The sequence below is a fragment of the Mustela putorius genome, unplaced genomic scaffold, assembly GCF_011764305.1.
Source record: "Mustela putorius furo isolate JIRA1106 unplaced genomic scaffold, ASM1176430v1.1 tig00000743_pilon_pilon_pilon, whole genome shotgun sequence".
Taxonomy (NCBI): domain Eukaryota; kingdom Metazoa; phylum Chordata; class Mammalia; order Carnivora; family Mustelidae; genus Mustela; species Mustela putorius.
Window position 1 is genome coordinate 6,763,014 of NW_025421464.1, and position 27,326 is coordinate 6,790,339.

The 27,326-nt window shown below is 41.3% G+C and overlaps 1 protein-coding gene across 1 annotated transcript in view; it reads left to right on the forward strand.

The window, feature by feature from the left end:
* The window catches only part of CTNNBL1 (catenin beta like 1), a 161,676-nt gene that overhangs the window by 35,100 nt on the left and 99,250 nt on the right, over positions 1 to 27,326 (forward strand). Inside the window, exons 3-5 of the mRNA XM_004746461.3 lie at positions 2,728 to 2,834; positions 12,183 to 12,322; positions 21,903 to 22,000. Coding sequence (XP_004746518.1) covers positions 2,728 to 2,834; positions 12,183 to 12,322; positions 21,903 to 22,000 — 345 coding nt within the window. The remainder of the gene's footprint in view (positions 1 to 2,727; positions 2,835 to 12,182; positions 12,323 to 21,902; positions 22,001 to 27,326) is intronic.

Here is a 27,326-nt window from a genome sequence, read left to right on the forward strand (position 1 = left end):
CTGGTTCCCTGAAAGACATGATGCTAAGTTTGGATTTAAAAAATGAAGCTGGAGTGTGAATCTGAAAAAAAAAAAAAAATGGATTCATATTCCAAAAAGGTCTTTACTGTGTTGTGACAATAACTCTCTCCTCATTAGGATTTGTACCAGTGCTAATTTGGGGTCTGCCCCTAAAAGATGGTGACACTTTGGAAATCTGTGGTGGGCGACAGTCCTGAATTTCCTCTCTTGAGGGCAGTAACCCTGCTGGCGTAGACAAACAGTGTGTGTAGCTCATCCTCCCTTCTTCCTTTGCTCTCCACTCCCCCTTCTTCCCTTTCTCCCTCCCGCCCTCCTCACTAGCTTCGGCTCAATCTGTTAGCCCTGCAGCAGCAGTTAATTGGCAGGTATAATTCCCATGTAGGGCAAGGCTGGTACTGGAGGATTAGGATAGTAGCTGTCATGGGTAAGTGGTTTCTAGCCTGGGAGACAGAAATGTAGTGTGGGACCAGGCCTTCTGTTAAGGGACAAGGGAAAAAGAGATCGCTTTGTAAAAATGACACATGGAAGACTGCAAGTCCAGGAGTTATTTTCTCACTGCCACCAAAGTCCCATTTAATGAAAAACAAGTGATGTTTGCCCCTGTAAAGTCACGTGGGCTTGTAAAATATTATTGTCCTTTTTGTGCTACATCACCAGCATTCATCTTTCTGAAATCTCCTTCTGGTTTCTGACATTGAGCTATTGGAGATACTGCTGTGGTCGATGACTAAGACGGATAATTCAGTTTTCCCCCAGCGTTGGAGGGAAATTAAAGGAGGGAAGGCCAAACCCTGGAGAGGCTAAGATTTGGGGGATCCTGTGAGAGCTGTACTATTAAACCATTTTTTTCTACAGAGTGGGCAAGATGTTAGCTAGGGGAAAGAAAAGAAGTGGCGATTGAAGTTGCTTGAAAGTGACTTAACCCTTCCTAAAAATTTAGATTATGTAGTGAAATCCATGTGGCACATTGGATACATCGTCCCTGTTGCTAGTAGAACAATAAGGGTTTACGTTAATGTAGCATCCTTTCGTTTGTACAACAGTTTATGCCCATCTCTATAGGTCATCTCCATGACCTTGAAAGAGACAGGTAATATTTTCCCCCTCCATCTCTCCCTGCCTGCTTGCCTTCCTTCAGCACATCTTCCCTGGGAGCTTGCTATGCGCCAGGCACTGTGATGGGCACTGGAGAGTCAGCAGTGAACAAGTAGACGTGGACCACCAAAAGGGGTGTTTTGGAGAGATTGTCTGGTTGGGGGTTGGAGAGATTGTCTGGGCTAGATCCTGCCAGATCTTCTTTACATGGGTCATGTGAAGGATTTAGAATTTTATTCTGAATGCCAAGTGGTTGAATTCAAGGACTTGTGAGGTAGAGGCAATTGGACTTGGTGAGGGTTTGAGGATTATATTCAGCAAAGTAATATTGCCATGTGGCTAGTGAGTAGTGAAGCTTGACTCTGAGTCCTGACTGAGCCGGGACACTGAGTTCAGTTTCTGAAATTTCTCTTTACGCTACAGGTAACTGGGCATGGGGTGGGAGTCCAAAAGAGGCCCTCAGGGGCCAGGAGTCATTGATAAAATCTAAGAAATCTGTCATGCCCAAAACAAATTTATAAATAACTCCTACATAAAACCTGATATATATTGGCTAGCTGAACATAAAAGAAAACAAAACAAAACAAAAAAACCCCAACATATGAACATTGAAATTTAATAAAACAATATCTAACACTTTTGAGTACTTATACAATTATGAGATGATTCAGTGCTTTCCAAAAGGATCTGTTTCTGGTTCTCTTAATAGCAGTCTTCGTATTGCTTTTAGTTGTAAGCTGTGGTCAGTGGCCACAAAAACTGTGAAGCCAGGAGTTGGGTGTAAGAGAGGCAGAGTGCATCGCAGCATGTGACTGTAACCTTGAAAAGAAGCGGAGGAGAAAACATTCCTGAAATCTTAATGTAGATTTTTTGGGGGGAAATGATTCTGTTTACAAAAATTCATTTTATTTACCTTTGTAGTTATTATTCCAGTGTTTGAAATAAGAACACTGTATGGTCTACTAGTTTTTTATGTCTCCCCTGAGTGAGTTTCCTAAATTCTTGATGCTGTATTGGGCCTCTCTGATTTCCTTCTCAGCAGCTAGTAAGGACCCAAAACAGTAATGTGTAAGAAATGCAAAGCTGTGACTGTTGCTATTTAACAAGCATTCTTATGGTATGGGCTGTCCAGAAATAGGCTGTGAGTTGGATTTGGCCTGTGGACTGGAGTTTGCTGACCCCTGGCCGGGGCGGAGGAAAGATTGAGGTCTGCTGTCACTGACTCAGGGTTTGACCTTGAACACGTTCTTTTAAACCTGAGAGTTATCTTACCTGTACAACAAGAAGGATGGGTAAGTATTAAATAATACTATCTAATATTGTTGCTTATTCCATGGCATACAGTATGCTCAAGAAATATTTGTTGAATGAGCTGTCTTTCAAACCTTAAACTGAGCTTCCTGAACTAGTTGTGAGACAGTGATACAAAGTAGCATGTGATCTAGACCCTTAACCTTCTTTCCAATGGGGGAGATAAGTATGTACTGTATATTTAACCCAGAAATGTGAGTGGCAGAATACAAATTTAAGAGCTGGGGAAAACAAGTAGTGATCAGTGAATCAGAAATCCCTTTGGACTGAAATTGTTGCTGTTTGTTCCCTTTGTACCAGGAGGAACCTTTAGATGAGAGCTCCGTGAAGAAAATGATCCTTACATTTGAGAAAAGATCTTACAAAAACCAAGAGTTACGGATCAAGTTTCCAGATAATCCAGAGAAGTAAGGCTCTGTTTTGCTGAACCTTCTTTCCTCCTATGTGTTGTGCTTGTTGTTTTTGTTTTGTTTTTTGTTTGGTTTGCCTGCTTTGGATTTGTGATTTGTGTCAGGAGTTCCAGGACAACCCACCTATCTGGGAAATCACTGCAAACACTCAAGGCTCTGAGCCAGTGGTATTCGAGGGCACACAGCAGGATCAGCAGGAGGGAAAGACAGATCAGTCAGACTCTGGAGTTCATGCATAGGCTTCTTGTCTTTTTTCTTCCTGGGATACACGCAGACATGTTCCTTTCTCCAGCAGTGAAATACATCAACATGTGTGGTGTTTCTGTCCAGGGAAGCCCATTTGAGTGAGACTAAAGAGTCCAGGATATTTATTGAGGACAAGTTATGTAGGCCTTCTCTGTCAGCAATGACTATCAAAATTCCACTCTCCCAGAAGGAAAGCAGAAGTTAAATGCTCCAGGTAAGCAAAACCCCCTTACCACTTAGGGAACCTTTCAAAAGCCAAGTTCCCAGATGCCAACCTAGGACTAGAGTCTTCTAAAGATCTGGACTACTAAGTTAGCTCTTTTCTGTATTGTTCTTCTCAAGGCGCAAAGAAAATGGACCATGCCTGTCATCAGTGATAGCTTTACTGGTGAGAAAAATGTCCAAGGCTTTGCAGTTAGACAGATATGGGTGTGATTCCTACATGACCTTGAATAAGTCGCTTCTCCTTTCTTAGCTTCAGGTGTCTCATCTGCATAAAGAATACCTCCTTCACAGGGTTATTGTAAAGACTGAGTGAGAGTGATGGCAGGTCTTTAGCTCAGTGCCTGGCACACAGTAGGTGCTCACGAAATGACAGTTCATGTGATTTTACCACACCTGTGCCTCCATGTGCTGTGTGGTGCCGTCATGAGGAATCTGGTGTCTTCTAGTCCATCCTGATGAGTACTGACATGGAAAGAGCACCTGTATGTGACCAAAAAATCAAGGTGTGGAATATATACAGTCTGATTTAGGTAGGGAAAAAAATGAATTCTAACTAAAGGAATTTTCATATTTATACAGATTATAATGTTCTAAATTTTTCTTCCTTCCCTGTCTTTCTGCCTCTTAGGATGTACACTTTTAATGAATCTTAATAGACCCAAGGCCTCTAGGCAATTAAGAGTTGAATCGTACAGTCTTTGTACTCCAGTTTATAGGGTACTAGGGAGACTGACTATAAATGCAGGGTAGAAGGAAATATACTTTAAAAGAGATACAAGCAGAGGGCTGTGGGAGCATAGGGAACGAAACCATGAATACCAAGTTGGGGGCAAGTTGAGGGCTTCACAGAAGAGGTGGTATTTGAGCTGGGCCTTGAAGAATGATTTTTATTTTAATAGGCAGAAAAGAACCTAGAAAGGTCTGCCAGGCAGTGTGATTGGCATGAACAAAGGCACAGAGTCCTCCTGGCAACCTAGTGAGGCTCATGTGATTCAGTATGTCCTCTCTGTGCTATAGGTGAGGAGGTGTAGGGAGAGGAGAGCCTTGTTACCAGACCTAGGCCACAACCGTCTTCAACAGGAGGAGTAGCTTGATCAGAGCTCAGCCCTCCCAACATGAGAGACCTGTCAGTTTAGTGCTGACCTCTACCATGTAGTAGCACTTGTAAGACTGCACTGTGTCTGTGTGTCTGTATATGTGCGTTTGATTACACAAGTAGCACACGAGCAGGCTGTCATTATAAAAAACACCAACCGTGCATAGGTTAAGTAAAAAATGAAAGTTCTCCTTCACTGTACAGACCCCCTCTCCATTTCGCTCTCCAAAGATTGTCTCTGTGAGTTTTCTTTTAGATTGTTTTCTGTACATACATTTACATATGGAAGCCATTCCCCTACCTAAATCATACTGTACATATTCTGAGCCTTGATGGTTTTACCTACATGACAGGAGATCTTTCCATGCATGTTTACCTTATGTTTTGTGACTGGTGTGGAGTGTTTCGTGGTGTGAAGATACCGCAATTTATTTACAGTTTTTTCTTTGGATGGATATTTGGTTATTTTAAATACTGACTTTTGTGAACAATGCTGCAGTGAACCTCCATTTACATGTGTCTTAGTGCACATTATTTCTGTGGGATAGATACCTAAGTGTTAAATTCCCAGTTGAAGAGAATGTATTTTAAACTTTGAAAGCTCCTGCCAGATTTCACACCCTGGCCTTTTATTCTCCCACCAGGAGGTCTCTTTCCCTAAATTCTTGCCCACGGTGAATTGGATCAGTTTTTAACATCTTTGTCATTTGGTCTATTATTATTTCTTTACTCAGTGGTTTTCCTGCATTAGACTCCATGTGCCTTTCAGGAGGTAGACTGTGTCTTGTTTGTTTCTGTTTGTAGTACCTAGCACAGTACCTGCCATACTGTAGGTGCTCAGTAAATATGAGTGATCTTACACAGTTGAGGTCATCCTTACTACATTCCCATTGCTTGGAACCTGAAGATACAGTATGAGGAAGCTGTGCTGTAGGTTGGTAACACTAGAAATTTAAGAAACACAGTACTTCTTGGAATGCTAATATTGCCTTTGTTGGCTTGTAGGTGTACTTATGTCAGTGTAGAGCACTGAGTTTCTGTGGGTTATATTCACCATCTATATCTTAGGTACCACAGATGCTCCAGTGTTACCATTTATAAAGTGTTTCTAAGAAAATATTTTGTTTAAAAAACAAAAAAACAGCAACAGTAGTGTTTTCCATCCAGACAAATTTATACACTATTTTAGTTTTTAAGTCACAACATTTGAAAATTGAAATTATGCATAAAGAACATTTTTTTTTTTCATATCCAAAAGCAGTTAGGAAACTACATTGTGTTTTAACCTTGAGTTCTTGAATTCTTACTGGTGCAGTGTCTTTTATAATTCTCTAGACCAGCGAGGTGCAATTAAGATGAAAATTGCTAGAGCATATTTGAATGAAGCTTTCCGGTTGAGATCAGAAACGTTCAGATTTATTTTCCCATATATGCAATTGTCATTTTGATTGCATACCCAAAAATGCCTCTCTTCATCTGGCTGCATTTCAGATTCAATTGACAATTCTCCTTACACAGCGTCTGCTTTGCACTGTGCGATCATTCTCCCAAACATCACACCGAGTAGAGTGTGCCCCTTCTCTCGTCCTCTTCATTTTTGTAGGGCTGGAATTCTTTAGGTTAGTGGCTGAGGACCCCTTTGTACTCTTAAATTTTTGAGTACCCCAAAGTGCTTATCTTAGGAAATTTTGGAATATATAAGCACACATTTTATTGCCCTCGGGGCAATGATAGCACCACGTGTTGTGCAGCCCTCTGGAAAATTCCGCCGTACACTCCTGAGAGAATGAGAGTGAAAAAGGCAAATAATGTTTTGGATTTACCCTAAAAATAGTTTTAGCCTTATAGACTCCTGAAGGATCTCTGGCTACCTCCTACCCCACCATGGGGTCCCAGGACCACACTTTGAGAATTGCTGATTCATTTGGGCTCAAGAAACCTCATACTTCCTATGCATTGATAGCTGGTTTTATGATTGCGGGAGATCTCATTGGTTTCTTTTGCTTTTCTGGTATTTTTTTGCTTCACTGGTCATTTGCTAACATTCACTCTTGTGGTTGAAGGAGAACATCCTGCTGGTCTGAAGCAAATGTACGTGAGCAAATGAGCAGAATATTCTCTGTCATACCAGATGGAATTGATGACCCTGCCTGAGACTGGGTTACTGTTTTAATATGTTGTTCTATTGCTTTCCCATTGACCTCTAACTTGATCCTTTCTTCCAGCTATGCATCAGCTGTTTCTAAAGGTATGTCTAATCCCTAGACGGTCAGTCCTCTACAAATATTGTAGTGTGTGCTTTAAATGAGTAAGCTTATTCTTGGTCAGCCAAAAGAGAAGAACATTTTTTTAGAGCAGAGCAGACTTGAAGTTATCTAGATTTATTGAGCACCTGCTATGTGCCTGCTGTTGTTAGGCACATTACATTTATTATCTCTTTTAATCCTCACTATAATTTAGCTAGGAAGTTTAAGGAAGTTGAAGTTTAGAAATAGATTAGTTAATATTCTCTGTCTGCATTGTTCAGACTGGGGCCCTGTGATCTATGTTCCAGTAACAGTTCTCTTGGGCGACACTGGACATCCTTACAATTAATTGCATTGAATAAATTGTTTAGATTTGTGCCTTGCTAGAAGCTCTGTGAGGACAGTAGCTGGGATTGTTTTGTTATTTGGTATTTCCTCAGTGCCCAGCACAGTGACTGGCACCTAAGATATATCCCACGAATGCTTGTTGACACACTACTCTTGGTTACACAGCCTATAAATATGGCTTGGGGTATGACCCCGGTGAGTCTCATTCCCAAGCCCAGGCGTTTCCTACTGTAACTCATTATTAATGTAACACTGGACCCAGTGGTAATTTTTGATGTTTCCCTTCTCATAGTTGAATTTTTGCTTATTTTGTTGGTTTTGTTTTGATAATTTTATGACTTTCTAAACTTAAAAACATTGGGTTGAAACTGCATAGTTGGAAGAAGAATTTCCAAGTTGGAAGGGACTGAAAGGTGAAGTCCATTCTTCCTTCTCCTTGATCTTTTTTTTTTTTTTATGTCACTCATTATTAATTACCCCCAGTGACAAGGATCTAACTTTACAAAGAAACCTGTTTCATCTTTGGCAGCTCTAACTCCTAAGATTTCAACTGGAATGAAAAAGAATTTCAACACATTTTTATGAGAGGATGTCTAGACTCCTTATAATCTCAGTTGCTTCCCTGAATTGTTTCCTTAGGTTTCTACATAAAGTATGGCTCCTATAACAGATGTCCTAGACCTTAAGGGTCATCTGATCTGCATGCTAACTCTTAAGTTATCTTCTTCTAAGCAGGCTAAAACCACAGCAGCTTTTGTGGCAGCTACTTTCCTCTGCTCCTTGCTTTGGCAGGTATCTGCCAAATTTCTGTGGTGGACCAGAGAGTGTTGCCCGGTGCTGGGCGTCCAGAGATGAAGGAGAATTAGTCTCTGCCTGGCAGAACTGTCTCAGGTCTGATTTGCATTGCAGTTAAAATTGACTAAAACCATCAAGTCCTTTCTGCACATGTGCTCTCACTAAACTGTATCTTTCTCACCCGTGCATTTGTACCTGACTATGGTTCAGTGCGGTATTCGGTGTGAATCCTAGGTAATTTTCATCCTGTTGGATTTGGCCCATCATGATTGCTTGTCAGGAACTTTTGGAATTGAGTCTGTCGGCTGCTGTGTTCACTATCTCTATAAGCTTTGTGTCATACGACATTTGTTACGTTTGCCGTTTATATATCTTCACCCAAGTTGTTCATCAAAAACAGGCTTAATAGGCGCTTGGCTGACTCAGATGGAAGAGCATGTGACTCTTGATCTTGGGGTTGTGAGTTTGAGCTCCACATTGCGTATAGAGATTACTTAAAAATAAAATCTTTAAAAAACAAAAAACAGGCCTAAGGATGGAGCCCTGCAGGATGCCACCAAGAGGCTTCTCTCCAGGGTGACATTCATTCATTGATTATACCCCAAGGTCCCAAACCTTTTCCTTGCACTCAACATGACTTTGCTTAGACTGTTAATGCCCTTGCCAGTTCTTCCCAGTAAACTGTAAAAGTCTTTTGTCAAGTTACTCCCTAGTATTCACGTAAGGCAAATAAGCCTTAGAATTTACTGAGCCTTTCAGGTTCAAGGATTATACAGATCTACTGTCTCAATACCTAAATTGGACACCATCCCTCCCAAGTCTTGATTCTGATTTGGCTTCCACGCCTTAGGTGATAAGGAACCGAGTGATCTGAAAGGATAATCTGTTTGTAAGCATAGATGAAGCAGCCTTAAAAAAACTGGTGTGGAGGAGAATCTTGAGAAAAATAATTTTGAAATTAGAATAATAAGCAGGTGAGAATAGATGAGGAAGCATTGGAAAAGAAGAACAAAGGAGTGTTTTGTAATAACAGAGGTAAAATATGCCATGATAAGGTGGAAATGTGGTTGGTCCTGGCTCAGGAATTTGCAAACAAATCCATGAAATGGAGTGAAAAGCCCATAAAAAGATTAGAGTATACATTAAAATTTAGTGTATGATAGAGGTGGTATTTCTTCAGATCTGTGGAAAAAGGATAGATTATGGTTTTGGGACAACTGGCCAAACATTTGCAGAAAATAAAGCTAGATCTTTGCCCTATTTCATATGCTAAAATATATCTCAGAATTACTTACTCCTAAACATTTAAATATGTATAAACACAGAAGTAGTATATCGTAAAATATATTTGATCTTAGCGTAGGAAAAAATCTTACTCAAGGCACATGTAGCATAGAGTTCATAAAGGCTAAGATTTAACTACTCAGACTTTTAAAAACTTTTATGTTAAAAAGCACAGTGTAAAAATTAAAGGGCAAATATTTTTCACTGGTTTATTGTTTTTTTTACAATATATGGCAGAGATTAATTTCCTTAATATATAGAGTGCTTATAAATCAGTGAATAAGTTGAGCACCCTTAAATAAAAATGGTCAAAAAGAAACACAAATAATAGTAAACATTAATAGAATTTTAACATATTATCAGAAATGCAAAATAAAAAATGTTCTATTTCTTCTCTCAGAGGAGATTTTAAATAGATAATACTGGCTTTGAGGAATGTTGGGAGGAAATAGGCACTCCTGACACTGCTGGGACCTTTCTGGCAGGCTATAGCAAAATCTCTTAAGTTATTTATTCTTTCTGCCTGGGCACCTTCCTGGGAATTTATCCTAACACAGTACTGATGAATACATACATCTTAGTGTCATTTGTTATAAGGGAAAAGATTGGAAACCAGTTGAATGTCTGACAAAGGGGGGACTGGTGAAATAAATTATGATAGATCCACATAAGGAAATACCATGTAGCTTTTTAAAATGTGTTATTTAGAATAGAAATTTCAGATGGGCTTAATCTCCTACACCCACTGTGGGACTGATTAGTGGTTTCTTCTTGAAACACCGTGTTGAGAAGGATTCTGAAGTCATGTCTGGGCTAACCACGGAAGGGCGCTGGGTTCAAAGAGGGATTTTGCCTTGGGAGAAGGAGTGACAGCTGCGTCCGACACTGGCTTTTCCTATTGTAGAAGAATGCTTAATGATAAGAGAAATTGTGTCAGTCTATGTTAACAACAAGAGCAAAAATTGAATATAGAACTGTATACTGTGTAGGCTCCTTTTTTATTTTATTTTATTTTATTTTTTGGGGATAGGTGGGGGAGGTTAGGGGTTTAGAAAAACTACTTAAATCTACCAGAATATTACCAGTGGTTATTTCTGGTCACTGAGATAACGGATGATTTCTGTGGTTTTTTTTGTTTTGTTTTGTGCTTTTGTTTTGAGAGACAGCAAGAGAACATAAGCAGGCAGAAGAGCAGAGGGAGAAGGAGAAGCAAGCTCCTCACTGAGCAGGGAGCCCAATGTGGGGCTCGATCCTAGGACCTCGGGATCATGACCCGAGCCAAAGGCAGTTGCTCAACCAACTGAGCCACCCAGGCGCCCCTGTTTATTTTTTTGAAGTTTGTCTTTTCCCAGTTTTCTATAAAAAGTAGTATTTTATAATTATAAAAAATATATAAATGTTACGATTAAAAATAATAAGGGGGAAAAAAACAATGGTAAGGATATTGTCTGTGTGTTTTAAAGAATAGACTAAATAGTCTAAATTATTTTCCTTGCAGAATCCAGATTTCTGGAGAGGTGGTCTTTGCCCAGGCCCTCAGCATCTGAATGAGGCATATGTAACTTCAAGAGTCCCTGCTTATGTTTCTTTTCTTTTTTTAAATTAAAACACCCTGATATAAAATTAAATTGAGGCCATTTGATTAAGCAGGCAGCTGTGGATATATAGAGACAAAAGATATAATCTCTGTCTTTAAGAAGCTTACATTCTAGAAACAAAGATAGACAAAATAATAATGGTAGTGGCGGGAGAAGAAGAAATGAGAGCAAACACATAGCTTTTTATAGGCCAGGCCTTTTTCTTAATTTTTATATATTATATATACATTTATTGACTCTTTACAGTAGCTCTGGGAGGTAACTTTATGGTATTATTTACAGATGAGAAACTGAGGCTTAGAGAAATGAATTAAGTGGCTAAAGTCAGGTTCAAACCCAGGCAGTCTGACTCAGAGTCTATTAAACCACCCACCACTGGGGTGCCTGGGTGGCTCAGTTGGTTAAGCGTGTGACTCTTGGTCTCAGCTTTGGTCTTTTTGTTTTGTTTTGTTTTGTTTTTAAGATCTTATTTATTTATGTATTACAGAGCGAGTGAGCATGTGAGCAGGAGGAGGGGCAGGGAGAGAGGGAGAGGGAAAGAATCTCAGGGAAACCACACTGAATGCAGAGCCTGACATGGGGCTTGATCTCAGGGTCATGAGTTCAAGCCCTGCATTGGGCTTCATGCGGGCATGGAGCCTATTTCAGCAACCACCACCACCACCACCACAACAACAACCACCACAGCAACATCACCACTGCTTCCCTTCAGTTACTCTCAGTCGGGTATTGTTCAGTTGCTTTACATGGATTGGCTCACTTCTTCCTCAGAGCAAACCTTCCTGTCTTATTCATCAAAGGCTTAGTGGGCATTTCTGATATGTCAAACACCAGGGGAGGACTGGGAGAGGTAAATGCACAACAGTTTTGTTCTTAGCGCCTGGGCACAGGTTTGTTGAAGGGTTCGGGTGTGGAACTATGAGTGGAGTATCTGCCGTGCCACGTAAGGTGTGGTGGTGATTGCAGGGTGAGGGAGACTAGCGCTGCTTTACTGTGGGATCTGTCCCCAAATCAGCTCACTGAAGGGAGAGGGTTGGTGGAAGGCAGGGTAGTTTTGGATGGCAGGAGAATCTCAGTATCTTCCTTTGGGTAAGGGGGATAACTGGCTGTTGATCCGAAGTGGCAGGTAAGAGAAACCCTTTTGGGATTAGTGGGAGAACTATGTCAGGGCAACACCATGGTCATGGTAGCTAATCCACAGGACTGGTGGGCAGATCATTTAATGCTACAAAATGTTTCAGGAGCCTCTAAAAGGCAACTTGTGACTGCAAGAGTAAGGAGAACCCAGTAATGAGATCTGAATCCAAGATTGATTTTTGTAATGAGGAAATCGATTTCTCAAGGAAATTGTGTGACAGTATGATGTTTGGATGAGTGTACTTCCTGGTTGGTCTGTTGCAGACACTTTGACAGATTGTTTCCCTGTCTGGATTATGTTGCTGTTTGCTCCTCAGTGCTGATGGTACCCCTTTCCTTTCACTGATGCTGTCTTGTTTTCCCCTCCTAGGTTTATGGAATCTGAGCTGGACCTAAATGACATCATTCAGGAGATGCACGTGGTGGCCACCATGCCAGACCTGTACCACCTTCTGGTGGAGTTGAACGCTGTGCAGTCTCTCCTTGGGTTACTTGGACACGATAATACAGATATCCTTGCAGATCTGTTCTCAGTAGGAAGGCTGACAGGGTGAGGGAACACTGTTTACTCTCTTCTGTCTGTCTCTGCTGATGTCTGCTGTCACGTCTGGTGTTCTATTTTCATTCTAATTATCTCCCATCTTGAAACACACGCTGCTCTTTACTCATTTGAAAATCTGTTTTTATCTATGAATAAATCTGGGGCAATCCTTAATTGTCCTATTTTCTCTTATTAGTGCTGGAATTCATTGTGATGTATCTGTTCATACCTTAATAACGTTAATTTCTCAGGGTCTTGATTTTCCAGGTCCATTATAGCGGCATGGCCAGATAGGATTTGAATCTGTTGATCTAGACATCATTCTGCTAACAGATGGCCCAGTGGAGTTGAGACAAGAGGAGGCAGTGAACCGTGGTAGAAAGCACACTGGAATGTCCAGGAAGACGGGGATTTTAATTTCTTTTGTCCAGCGCTACATTCCCTGTTCCTTAAAAAAGCCTCAGTGCACAGAAACACGTAATATTTGTCGAATGAGCATTAGACCTAAACAGATGATCTAGCTTACTTACTGATCCCAGCTTACTTTCTTGTGTGAAATTTGATGGCCCTCCAGTCCTCAGTATTTTCCTCTGCAGAAATAGAGTCAATAACTTTTGCCTTTCATTGTTATGGAATATTAAAGGAGACCATGTGAGGGCCAAGCGATTTCTGATACACAGTAGGCACTTAGTAGATGTTACTTTTAGCTGAATCTGAACCATGACTTCCAAAACCATTTTATACTTTGTCTTTGCTCTCAGATGTGCAGCAGCTTCCTGCAAACGGGTTTTGATATGCCTGTGGTCGGGGATATGTTCATTAAAGCGAATTCTCTTCCAATGGTTCTGTTTGAATCCAGATTTCCGAAGGTAGGAGACAAATGTAGTTAGTCTTCCTGAGTGATATTCACGGGGAATCTGCTGCTGCTTCATGTTATTTTCATCTTCCTGGTAATCTCTCTCCTGAGAGCATGTCTGACTAGGTTCTTTCCTGCCTGATAATTCTCATAGAAATAAATCAGTGAATAATTTTAATGCAGGCTTCTTGAGGGGTGATCTTAAGCCATTTCTGAGACTTGTAAGGTTAGATAGCATTAAAAATCACTCTGTCTTAGGGTTTACTGCTGGGTTCTGGGTTGTACGAGAACCCTGGTGGATCAGCTTGTTTCTGGATCAGTTTAATATAGGGTCTCATGAACTCATGCAGTAGACGTGCTTTGAGTGCTTATTATGTACCAGGCACTGTACTAGACCCCGAGGAACCATGGACTAGACTGGATGTTCAAGCAGCATCAGTTAGTAAATATATATTTGAATATCTACTATATAATCAGCCCTATTCAAGGTACTGACTAGTCCTCACAGAGTTAGTAAGGTAGAAAGAGTTCTTAGTTGTGACTTCACCTTTTAATTCACCTACAGAATGATAGATTTTCAGAATCTAAGCAGACCTGACACATGATTTAGCCCATTGCCTTATTTATTTATTTAGTGACAAATCAGAGGTCCAAATAGTGGACAGCTAACTGTTGAGGTTGAGTCTGGCCCTCTGGGCCCCCAATTTCCAGGCTGGCCTTGTTTCAAATGCGTCCTAAACCCTCCCCCTGCAGGACTTATTACATCCCTGAAAGAGTTGCATAGTGTCATCTGCTACCTTGTGTATTCACGCAGGAATCACCAAGTTTGTTTCTGGAAACACATCTCTCGTTCTTTTTCTGTTCCTGCTAACTCAAAGTAATAGTGGCAGCTTCCCGAAGATCCTGACATTTTGCTGATTCACCAGCCTGGTTCCTGCTGGGGAGGAGACTGACACGAGAAGTGCTGCTCGACATCAGCATACTTGGGAAAGGCAAGGGCACAGATGTTCCAAGTTGTTAAGTTCTGGTCTTTAAAAAGGAAAAAAACAAGTCCCCCTATAATAACTTTGACAGACTGCCATTTCCCTCCTGTTTTCTGAGAGCTAAACTGCGTTTTGTGCCCGCCCCCCCCGTATGCCAACCTTCACCTTACTGCCCTAATGATATTTTTTAAAAATCTGATTTTTAATTATGCCCTACATCAAATTTAAAGAGCATTTGAAATTTTTTTAATTACCTAATTTTAATTAGATGCAGCAATTAGGGTAAATGTCATCCTCCTCAAAGTACAGTTTTTCTTGAAAGTGGTTTCAGGATAGGGTAGGCCCTCTTGACTTGCATCTGACACATCCTCTCCCATTCCGGGGCACTGATCTCCCAGTAGCAGTGTACTCTGCATCTTGTCTTATCTGTGATCTATAATGGAGATTTTTCTTCGGGAGATGCTTGTTAACAATTTACTGTTGTACAGCTGTAACTGCCCGAAACACCTTACCATGAATAAATAATTTCATGGCAGTCATGACTTAAATTTTTTCATCTTTTTTAACTCTTCATTTATCAACCAACACCTTATGTGGCTGGTTGTGCTCCCGACAAGCCCAGGTCATCTTTGCTTTGTCCTTCTCTGAGAAAACATCAACTGTAGGGATTTTAATTGGATCAGAGTCTGGTTCTTGTAACCTTAAGAGGCAGAGGATGCGAAAAAACAGCTTGTGCCTTGTCCTTTCAACCGTGAGAAGCAGCTTCAGAGTTTATTCCGGCGCTCTGCATCACTGCTGCTCGTGAGGGCCTGTCAGCGCTTCTGTGCCTTGTCTCCCCCCTTGAGAGGCTGGAGCCCAGCCATCGGCTGGCTACAGAGTGGAATTCTGGTCTGTGAAGAGCACCTCTGGGGGTGAGGGGCAGAGAGGGAGGGGCTTACCCCTCACACGGTATTGAAGAGTCGCTCCTCGCTCCGAATGTGCTAGAAGGAAACACACGGTATGATCCAACAGCTGCTGCCTTTTAGAAATACTGTTTTTTAAAACCATTTTTCCTTTGAAGTAGTCATTTAAATGTGTTTAGAGCCCTTTTTTGTGAACCTTTTGGAGTGTTTCTACAGAAACATAAAATCAAAGGTACGTTTAAAGATATTTTCTTAAGGTACTGCTAAACAAACAGTTTTTGTGGCCCATTTTAAGCCATATTTACTCATTTTGCCCAAAGGAACAAGGAGGAATAAAACAAGGGGAAGATAAAACCCCAGATGGTGACTCATCACCCCTTTTACCTCCAACCAAAAAATAAATCACCACAGCACCAAATCCAAAAACATCCTATCTTTGTATGTCATTAGCTGCATTCTCAATTTGAGTGAGTGGAATCCTTTCTAAAGTCTTTGTGGTAGATCATGGCATTTATGGGCTTCCTCCTTTTTGTGATAAGCCCTGTTGGGTCCTGTTGGGGAAACAAGAAATGATAACTCCAGTAGAGTAAAAAACACTCACTCACTTACAAGTTACTTACTGTGTGTGGTAAGTGCCCTTGGAGTATTACGCTCACGAAATGCCTTTGGAGTTCTGAGGTGTGAGTCATTTCTGGCTTGGGGGTGATAAGGGAATTGGGCATTGGAGATGGGTAAGCTTTTGACAGATGTGGAGATTAGAGTGTGTTTCTAGTTTATTTTCATGGTCTGTACCTTGGCAGTGGAAATTGCCATTCCTTACATGCTAGAAGCTGACGTGCTCATGTGGTCACTACAAACTAACCAGGATATCAGGCTCAGGACTTTATTAAAAACAAACAAACAGAACAAAAACAAAAATAAAACACCAAGACTACTGCTTTCCAGCTAAGTGCTCTATTTAAAAAAAAAAAAAGAAAAGAAAAGAAAGAAATTGGAGTTTATTGAGTATCCCCATTTGTTCAAAGACTGCTTTGTCTCTACCTGTTTGTGACTCAGAAAAATAAGGTCTCATCGTAATGTTGACCTAAGGCATTATTACAATGCGTTGCATACTAATAATGCGGGAAGGGAGAAATTTGTTAGTTACATAGGAGATCATTGGTGTTGATGGGACAGCTTTTTTTTTTTTTGGTCTGGGATAATTTCAGGGAATGGTTGTTAGCTCTGTTCTTTTCTATACTACTGCCTAGTTTTCTTTGACTGTAGAAAGCCAGGAGGACCTGCAAAGTTGTCCTTTTGGATTTTGTGAAGAATTACTGTGGGGGTTGGAAAATAAAGAGCAGGCAAACTTTTTTTTTTAGACCAGCAGGGATCAATTGAATTTGAGCAGTTTGGGTCTGAGAAAGCTGAAGGGAAACAAACTGACTGCAACACACCATAGTGTCCCACAGGGTGTGTACAATAGTCAGGGGTGCCATGTATTAGAGCCCCAGTGTTAATGAGCAGGAATAGGGCTGGAAAGGGTTTGAGCCTCTTAAGGGCTTTCTTCTAATTGGACTGGGAGGGAGTTGGCTATTGCTCCAGTGCTTTCCTGCAAACACTGTCTAACAAGACTTGTGAATCTTGAGCTATTACTTTGCTGGGAGCTGTTCTCATCTTGACATTTCCAGAATCAAAACTATATTGCAGAGAAGGTACTTCTTTTTCTCATCAGTAGTCTGACATGTCTGATAATCTGTACAGATAAATCACCCATTTTTCTGGAGCCTTTTAGATTCGCTCTGGAGAAAGTCAGATCAGGTAAAAAGAGCCAAATGTCAGTCTAGGAAAAGGACCTCTTAATGTAGCTTTTGTTCTTGTTTATGAATTTTAGGTGAATGCCATGCCCCTAGAAGGTTAGGGTGATTATAATGTGCTTTGGACATCTCCCCTGTGGCATAATAGTGCCCATTAGCACTTGTAGGTACTTAATGAATCTTGAATGAGTGTATTTTCTCCCTCATCTTAGTTTGATCTAGGAGTGGGAGAAAATTAAGAGTCCAGGTTTATTCTAGGTAGCTCTGTGCCAACTGTTTTAAAAGGAGGAAAAGACCATTGTGTCTGTGTTTTGAAATTGATCTACATTAACTGAGCCTTTTCTAATCATTGTCCTAATCTAGAAGTAAAAGAAAAAAGTTTGGTTTTTTTGTTTGTTTTTAAACCGACATTTGTTCCATTAAATCAGTTGTAGTCCCTGAATCTAGACTGGTTTATTTTTCTTAAGGAATTCTTTTTGAGAGGACTTATTTATTTATTTTTATTTTTTATTTTTTAAAAGATTTTATTTTTTTATTTATTTAACAGACAGAGATCACAAGTAGGCAGAGAGGCAGGCGGGGGGGCGGCGGGGGGCGGGGAAGCAGGCTCTCTGCTGAGCAGAGAGCCTGATGAGGGGCTTAATCCCAGAACCCTGGAATCATGACCTGAGCAGAAGGCAGAGGCTTAACCCACTGAGCCACCCAGGTGCCCCCAAAATGACTTTTTCAAAAAAAACCATCTGCTTACTACATCTTATTCTTTTTTTTTTTTTTTAAGTAACTTTGTTCCTTACAGACACATCTAATTGGAGATTAATGAGATTAACATTCAGTTTCTGTACCAAAACTCTACATGGATCATACCCAAAAGCAAATGTATAAACCAAAAAGTGGAAGTAAATACTACCTCTTTTTCCAAAAGCCTTTGTATTATGGACCATTTTGTGCCCAGCTGGTCTTTTCTCCTTCACCTCCTATTACACTAGCTTATTGCCCCAGTAGTGGACAGGTACAGAGGGAGTGTGCGGGGTGGCCTTTCTACTCGACATGACAAAATAGGCTATCAAAAACTGTGTTTTAGTAATTCACAGAGAGACAGGCTCTCTGTTTTCCTATTATACTTGGACGGGAGAGCCTTTTACCTTGTGAAATGAAATTGTAACTACAGTGGAAAAACCTATCACCCATGCCCAGAGTCTGCTTGTGAAGAAATGTTGGATGGGCGGCAGACCATGCTGAATTTTCTCATCAAGATAGAGAGTCCCTTTGTCTATCTTTAGTTTGGGTTCTCATTCCTCTTTCCGGTCTTCAAATGACCTCTGTCTTCTGGGTAATATTATATTACCCAGGAGTTGCTGATTACAATATGGACTCATTACTGCCTTGCTGAAATGTTATTTGGTGAAAGTTAGGAATTTATGTAAAATCAGCTAGCAGTAGAATTGAGATGTTTACCAGACCCAATAGCTGATATCTCCTTTCATGTTTGACTTCTCAACTGAGGCAGGAGGGTAGGCAAGGAGATAACCACTGGAACATTTCTAAAAGTGATTTTCCTTGGTAAAAAGTTAGACATTTATCCTGTCCTACATAAAACCACCACCATTGTCAATTATTTTCCTTTTAAAAAAATTATTTTCCTTTTAATGTGACACATCTGTGAGCATGGCATAAGACTAGTGAAAGAAATATATGATACCCGGCCCATAGACCTTAGAGGCTGGAAAAGGACTTGATCAATCTGAATGTCTGTAGCATAGCCAAAAAATAAAATTAGATCTTCTAACCCATTGTGACCCAGAAAGGGAGACCATGCTGCTGTTAGCTTACATTTTAGATTTTAGAGGCTTCAGGAAAAAGTGAAGGCAACAGGGAGGGCCTTGGCCATTCTGTGGGAAGACCTAACTAACAATCTTTATTATAAAACGTTTTCATATTTTCTTAGTACTTTGATTTGCTTGGCTTTCGACATATGTGACCTTATTTATTCCTTTTAGCTACTCAGCGAGATGGGCTAGGCAGAAACTATTGCCACCATTTTACAGGCGAGGAGACTAAGCTATAAGGAGATAAAGGGGCTTGGACAGGATTACATGGCTAGTGATAATTTGGGGATAGGTCAGTTCACTAAAGATAGGAAGCAGAGATGAATACGACATGACTCCTGTCCTCATGTTTGCTCTGACTCTTCATCTATTGTTCTTTCAAATATACCCCATCTGTGTTTTGAGGCTGTTTGTGTGTGTGTGTGTGTGTTTAAATTTTATTTATTTATTTGACACACAGAGCGAGTGAGCAAGCAAGACAGAGAACAAGCACAGCAGGGGGAACGGCAGGCGAGGGAGAAGCAGGCTTCCCGCTGAGCAAGGAGCCTGTTGTGGGGCTTGATCCCAGGACCCTGGGATCATGACCTGAGCCGAAGGCAAATGCTTAGCCAGCTGTGCCACCCAGGCACTCTTTGAGGCTGTTGTTTAATGAACAGATGAGTTAATAAATACTTAGTTCTGTGTGGCACTGTTCAAGGGAGGTAATGATAGTGCTTATTATGTGCCTGATTCGTATTCTTGTCCTGTAGACATCTGGCTCCACAGTGGGTCGATGGATGGATGGATGGATGGATGGATGGATGGATACATAGATGAAATGTCATATATACATTAAATAAGCATGTGAATAGGTAAGATTTTTATGATGTACATGTAAGAACTTTTCAAGAGAATATATTTGGGAGTTTCTTAGATGAGGAGGATGAGGAGGAGTTTTCAGCATCTTGTTTGTTCCTGAAACTTCTAATAAGTTTTGGTGGAAATATGTGACAGATCTTTGTAATTACAATGGGGTCATTGGCTAGAACTTCCTGGAACCTAGCCCTGTTTAAAGCTGGTTTGTATTTCCCTGTGCATTAATCTGGAGTATAGTGGCAAAATTATCATTTTTGGAATCAGATGGACCAAACATTCCCCCTTACTATTGCAGCGCCTTTAGGTGAGTTACTTAACCGCTTTGAGCTTTTAGCTTTCTGACCTGTAAAATCTTATAATGCCCTTGTGAGAATTTGGTAGCTCAGCACTTGGTGTAATGATGACTTTTAGACATGTTATTACAATGGTGACCACTGCAGTCCTACTAATTCCTACTAGTCAGGGGTGGCTCTGGAGTTTCTAGGGGTTAATTTGGGAGCCAGTTTTTGTTTTTTAAAATTAATTCAAACAACTGTGTTTTAGTTTACTGTATGTCAAGTATGTTACGTGGTCTTTTGTGTCAACCACTTTCTGGTTAATGAAGACTAGACACTGCACATAAAGGAGTTTTGTCCAAAGACCTTTCAGCTCTTTTACATATTCAGTTTTATAGCACTCCAGTGTTTTGGGTACATAACACTTTAAAGAATGAAAGAAGATGACACTGATAGCTTAGTTACTTGTGCATGATGATCAGCCAGTCAGTTATAAATGAATAAACCAACCCTCCAATAGCATTTCTTTCGGCAAAAGATGTTCATAAAATACCTGGAACATTAGCTGGTTGTTAGCAAGCCCTATCATTCCTGTTATTATGTCCTTTATCTTTCCTTTTACTTTTTTCTTTCCAGTTCTGGGGAAACTGCCCTGATTCTGACCTTGTCTCACTCTGGACTCTTGTATGTGGTATCTTTTCCTCCAGACCTGGCTTCCTGCCCAGCCCAGCCCCTTCAACTACCTGCTCATCCTGCCTCCCATGTGCCCAGTCCTGCCCTGGCACTCTGCTTGAGTGCAAGTCCGTACACAGCTGTTAGGTATTCTTTCGAAATATTGTTTTCCTCATAGAGCTCTAATTGTAATTTTCTCCCTATTCTCCCCTTTCTTCTGTCCTTCCCTCCCTTCCCTGATCCTCTGTGTCCTCTTCATGTGCCTTTGTGCCTTCCAGTCTCCTTCCTCTTCTTCCCATGGCTTGGCTTTCTCACCCTTCTGCCCTCATCCTTTTTAGTTGCCTGTTTTCTGACCAGTTTTTCTCTAGCAGATCATGGCTGATTTCTGAGTTCAGTTTGATCGCCCCCTTTGCAGGACATCTGTATTCCTCATTTGTTACATGTTGGCAGTTGCCTGTGGTGCATAATTTTTTAAATGTCTCTGATTATTGAACGTCCTCGTTTTGTAGATGAGGAAACGGAGGCCCAGAATGAATAGTGGATTTGCTTTTGTCACCAGCACAGTGCTTTCTCCATCGTAGACATTCAGAAATGCAGGTTGGCAGAGCATGTGGTGTGTGTGTGTGTGTGTGTGTGTGTGTGTGTGTGTGTGTGTAAGAGTGAGAGAAAAAAGAGAATGTGTTTCCAAGGTGAGGAGGGAAAGCGGTTTCGTTCTGCCTTCTAGTTTCCAAACATAACTCCTTTTTTCTCTCTTTCTTGTTTTCTTTCTTTCATATATATCTTCCTCTATTTTTGTCTTGTGTTTATCTTGTTGTTCTTCCTTTTATGTCCATAGTAGCTCAGTGTTTGAGGGGAGGGAGCTGAGGGGAGGGGGAGGTCTAGCACAGTCCAGTATAAAGCCTTCCCTCTACATCTGAAACTGATTTTGTCCTGCCCCGCTCTCTGCCGACCTCTAGGTGAACACCAGCCATCTCATCTCAGAAATCATTACTGCCTTCGAAGGTGAACTGTACAGGGTAGTTCAGATTATACTGAGTTCCAAGAATTTAAATCGTGAGATAGGGTTAAGGGTGTTGGCCTACTTCTCACTGGAAAAGCAACCTCCTGAGCAATTTATTTGAAATTTTGAAATTTATGAAAATGTAGTGAACCTATGGAGTAAGTGACCAGGAAGGCAGCATAAGGAAAAAGACTGAGTCAGTTAACAACATTTACTGAACACCCACCATGAGTAGAACCTCATTGAAGAGATGTTAATAAAACCACAGTGTATTAAAGGTGAACGGTAATAAAATGATTGATAGGGAAACAGAAAGGAACCAAAGATTTTAATAAAATGTCAGTAAGGTTTCAGTATGTACGTGATGCCCTTAACACTTTTCACATGTGTCCATAGCTGTGGTTGATTTGCTTCAGGAATTAACAGATATAGACACCCTCCATGAGAGTGAAGAGGGAGCGGAAGTACTCATCGATGCTCTGGTAAGTTGCACATCCAGCGGGGGTTTTGCGGGTGTGTGTACGTGTTAACATCATCACCATTTTCTCTGAGTGTACCAGGTGGGTGTGAGCTCTGTGGCAAGGCTACATTGAATGAGGAGAATAGAAGGTAGAAATGCAACTTGTGGGGTTGTGGGGTACATGATACTCTGGAACTGTGTTAAGGAGGGGTTATAGAGGCCTAGCATTTATTAAATATCTGCTGTAGGCAGGCCTTTTCTCATTTTTTTTTCCACTTTATGTGATCTTCACCATATCCTCTTAGATGGGTATTACTGCTACTATTCCCATTTCCAGCTGTGACACTGAGGCTTAGAGAGGCAAAATAGCTTGCCCGTGGTCACGCAGCTGGGATTTGAACCTGTATTCTTTTTGACTCCATGTTCCTGTTCTTCTGTCTCCAACTGTGGTGCTGCTGGTCTTTTCACAAATGTTTCTTCTCTCCTCTGCCAGCACCAGTGAGGACAGATACCATTATTATTTTATAGATAGGGAATCGGAGAATGTTAAAAGCAAGAACAAACCTTCTAACTCATCCAGCCAGAGTTGCAGCCCCTCCTTGTAGAGACAGGACCAGTGGATTTCTGTGTGTCTTTTTCGTGGAGCCTGGGTGAGGCTTTACAGTCTTCTAGGCAGCAGCCAGTCAAAAGTCTATACGTGAGTTAAACCAGTCTATTCTCCTCGCCTCCCTTTACATGTGAGGAAACCCAGATACAGAAGGGCAGCCATCCAGTGGGTCATTCAGCCAGGCCCTGTACAGCAGAAATGAGAGCCCGTGTGTTCAGATCCCCGCCACACCAGCTTCCCTCTTTCACCAGTGATCGTAGAGGCCTCCAAGACTGGAAAGGCACCACAGCCGGCAAGTGGAGGAGGGAGTCTAGTCCAGCCTCTTACCCTGACACCTGTGGGGCTCTGTCCACCATCAAGCTGTCTCCCTCCTGTAGGATGGAGTTAATTTTCCTTCCTCTCTGTTTTCTGTTGTCTGGTCTTTTCTTTCTGCTAAGAATGTTAGTAAATACTGGTTTTGATGCAGTTTAACAGTTTATCAGAAAAGGCTGTAGTCCCTTGTATTAGAAGCACCGGGGTGTGTGTTAGGCTATATTCCGGCCCCATCCCAAACCCACTGAATCAGAAATGGTTGGGACTGGGGCAGGCCTCAAATGGTTCTGACACCCCATCGGTGCTCCACCCACCCTCTCCTCACTCTTTCTCTCTCAAGGTCCTTGACACTGGAAATTTCCCATGTGCCATGCTTGCTGCTGGCATTCGGTTGAATGGAAAGGCTGCGAACCCACTGGATATGAAGGACTGTCTGCTACAGAGCATGAGGCTGGAGTCCAGCAGGGCTATTTGTGACTGAGTTTGATGAAAATTTCTATTGCCATTTTTCTTTCAGGCTCAGTCCTAGAGCGAACTGCCACTTTTGTAGAATTCAGGACCTTTATTTTTCCCTGGAACCACTGTGCAGAAAGAAAAGGATGATGTTGGGTTGTCTTTTTGTTTTGAGGAGCATCTGAAGGAAGGCTGTGGCACTTGCTCCTGCTCTGTGTCCCCACAGTGTCATTTGTGCAGTCTTACCTTCCAGAGGTTAATTACAGTGGCCCTGAGTGAGCCTTCCTGCCTGGTCCCTGGGCTGATTTTAATTACCATCCTTTGCCCGTGTGAATAGGGGAGACGAGAGAGGAGCAGCTAGCCTGGCTGCTGCTGTAAAATGCACCCAGAAACAGCAGTTCACACAAAAGCCCCCTTTGTGTTTTCTGTGTCGCTAAGCCCACCAACCAAAGCTGGATCGTGCAGATTTTATTGTTTGTTTGGAAAGGAACAGTTCATCCTCAGTCTGGGGAGCCATTAGGTAGCTGCTATACAGGGTTTTCTGTTTGTTTAGGGTTTTTTTTATTATCATTTTAAGATTTTGACTCTTACAGCTTTATACTGGTAGGGCTGGTGTGAATCACAGTTGAACATTCCTAGACTCCTATATATGATTTGCTCGTCTGCAGCCAGTCAGAAGGCATCAGTAAATAACAGAGCAGAACTGGTGGGTGGTCTTTCATTTATTTATTTTTTTACCCTTGTGCTGCACTCAGGAAGAAGTTTGATAAGTATTCTCATATTACAAGGGTTGAGTTGTCTTTGTAGTTTTAATTTGGGGCCAGTATCAGAGGCCCGGAATAGCACGAGCAGAGGCTAGAGGGCGCAGAGCAGAATTTATTGTGGTGTGCAGTTTGCAGTTATTGCCTCGGTCTTTTTCCCAATTGGAAGTCCTAGGCAATGAACTAGCACATTTCTGGGGAGAGAGTGCTATCCTGGCATTCTTGGGGGATCTTTGGGGCTTAAAATTTGGTTCACTTCCACTGCTATTACTTATGCAGAAGGTGAATATTTGTGCTTTGTAACAAATTGATTTGGTAGCCTAGAAAATAGTGTCTTTTCTAAGAGTAGTAAATGCAAGGGTATGTTGCTTTAATGGCACTTCTCTGAAGTCTTAGGACTTCTTGAGAGTTGTGATTAGATGACAGCCATTTCCTACTTTCTAGTCCCCAAATCTGCCAGGTGCTTGGCAGCCCCATGCCTTTGCTCCCATCTGCCTTCAGCTTGGCAAGCCTTGCTTTTCCTGGGCTACCTGGAATACTCCTGCTCATCCTTTAAAGCCTGACTTAAAGTTTATCTCTTCTGAGGTTTTTGTTTTGTTTTATTTTTGTTTTTTATTGTTTTTTTTTTTTTAGGCTCATCATCCTAGCCCCCAACAGAATTTGTGTATTTGTGTTCTTTTAGCACTTTGTATATCCTGGCACTTGTCACATTGGCTTATAAATATCTGTTAATAAGTTTGTCTTTCCTGAGATGTGATTTGCATCAAGAGAGTGGCTTGAGTGGTAGCTGTATCATTTACCAACTGTGTGTCCTTGGGAAAGTTACCTAATCTCCATGTACTCGAGTTTCTCCTTCTGTAGAATGGGGATAACAGTAGTGCCTGTTGCATAACATTGAAGTGAAGAATAAATGAGTTATTGAATCTTCAGGACAGTGTCCAGCACAGAGTGAACACCCAGTAAATGTTGGCCATTATCTTCATAAAAGTACTATGCCTGGAACATACTAAGTTCTTAGTAAATGTCAAGTTAAAATGATATGTATCATCGGCCATACAGCGAGAGCAAACATTTTTCTCATTTTGACAGATGTTCAAAGAGCATTTTGAATGACTACTAAAAAAAATTTTATGAAGGGAATGGACCAAAGTAAGGCATGAGAGGATAGATGTTTAGCTTAAAAAAAAAAAACGAGGATGAAATGAGTAGTGATGATAATGCAAGGCAGAATATTAAGAACAGTTACGAGAGATGTAAGCTTCTGTGGAAGTGGGGAGGAGGTAGCAACCAGTTGTGAAGGGAAGACTCAGGAAGGACTGCAGAGCTGCAGGTACTTTCTGTGCCCTCAAAGGGAAGCTCAGTGGGAGGATGTCCAGTGTGCAGGTGTCCCAGCAGAAGAGGTAGGAATGTGGCTGGGCCACGACATTGGCCATAGTGGCTAGGAGCCACCATTTGTCATAAAGAGTTTCACAAAAGTCCCGTTGATGTGGAGACTCAGGGGACTGCCCTCCATACCCATTATCTTGCACTCACTTAACCCTTCGGTAAACATTCAGCTTTGAAGTTCTGTAGTGCTGTGGCTTGGGCTGCTTGGCACTGCGTTTGTGCTGCTCAGGTGAGGCTGAGGTTGGCAGGTTTTCAGTTGCTCTAAAGGTATTTATTATGTAAATTTCTGGATCCTGTCATTTGTATCCCTTCTCATTTCTATTAATGTCCACCTTCATTTGTATTTGTTCCCAAGCAAAATTCATTTGTTCATTCATTCTCTCAATGTTTATTGAATACTTTGTCTGTTCTAGACTGCAGCAATGGGGTATATAGCAGTGAGCCAGACTGACAGATTCTGCTTTTGTGGAGCTCAAATTCTAGTGTGGGGAGAAGCAGTAATCAAACGAGAAAGCAGATAGTGATTCTCTGTTACATAAAGAATTAAAATAGGGAGATGTGATGTCCGGTGACTGGGAAGTCATGTTAGATTAGCTAGTCGGGGAAGGCCCAAGTTTGGCATGACACGAAGAAACCAGCCATTCAGAATGACGGAGGGCAAGATGGGACAAGTGCAAAGGATGACCTAAGGCAGGAATGAGCTTGACAGACTTGAGGAACAGAAAAACTGTTTGAGCACAGCTGGAGGGAGGGGAGAGAACGCAGTCAGGGGCAGATGGCTCAGGGTTTTTATAGGCCATGGTAGGAAGCTTGGGTGGAATTGCCGGTGTGAAGGGGAGTAACTGGAGTATCTTGGGCAAGGGAGTGTAGCATAGTCTGACTTAACAGTTTAGGAAGACCGTTCTTGGCAGCTGGATAATGAATTGCAGGAGCAAGAGGAGAAACTAAAATATTACTAGGTAGGTGGCAACAGGCGTAAGTTTTGCATTCTGACCATACTACCATTTGTACTCTCATAACTTTCTGCTTGATCAAGATTCAGTGGATGTAGGAGGTTTTTTCTTAGTTTTTTAATTATGAAATTTTCAGAACTCACAGCAGGTAGAAAATTTAACTCCACACTTTTAAGAAAGTTTATTGGTAGATTGTACAAGATAGAAAAAGAATCCTTCAAACCTTCTCATCTGTCCTTTTTAAAAATGTTTTCCTTCTGTCTTGTATCCATCTTCCCTGGGCAAGTGGGAAAGGATATCTGAACATGCCCTTGACCTTTGTCTTAGTAGGACCTGCCGGAATATTGTTTAGGAGACCTGCTAATGGGGAGAAGTATCTGGTGGACTTACCAGAAAACATCAGGCTTAAGACAATCTTGATTTCCAAGGCCAAGGTTGCTCTGGCAGACACTTTGGTCCTTGACCAGGATTCATTTTTGTTTTCAGGTTTAGTCACAGGTCCAAAAAATTGGCATGAAGGTGGTAGACCCAAGCAGCTAGAGTGAGTGAGACAGAATGCTAATTTGTGCTTCTTACTAGATGATATTCAGAGCTATGCATAATACAGATATTTTTCCGAGGGTTTTCTGAGCTAAATGTATTTTGACTGCTTTGACCCTCCTACAATCAGATAAAATTGCATTTAACCCAGCTAAACATAAACTTTCATACTTTGCAAGCTTGAAAAGGCTGTCTCTTAGAAGTTAGATTTCTGTGGCAAGAAAAAATTTCCTCCAGCCAGATATCCATTCAGTTCTGGGATTTGAATGCATTGCATACTGTCACTTTCCCCCCTACCATTTTCCAGATAGCAGAGATGGGAAACATAACTAAGAA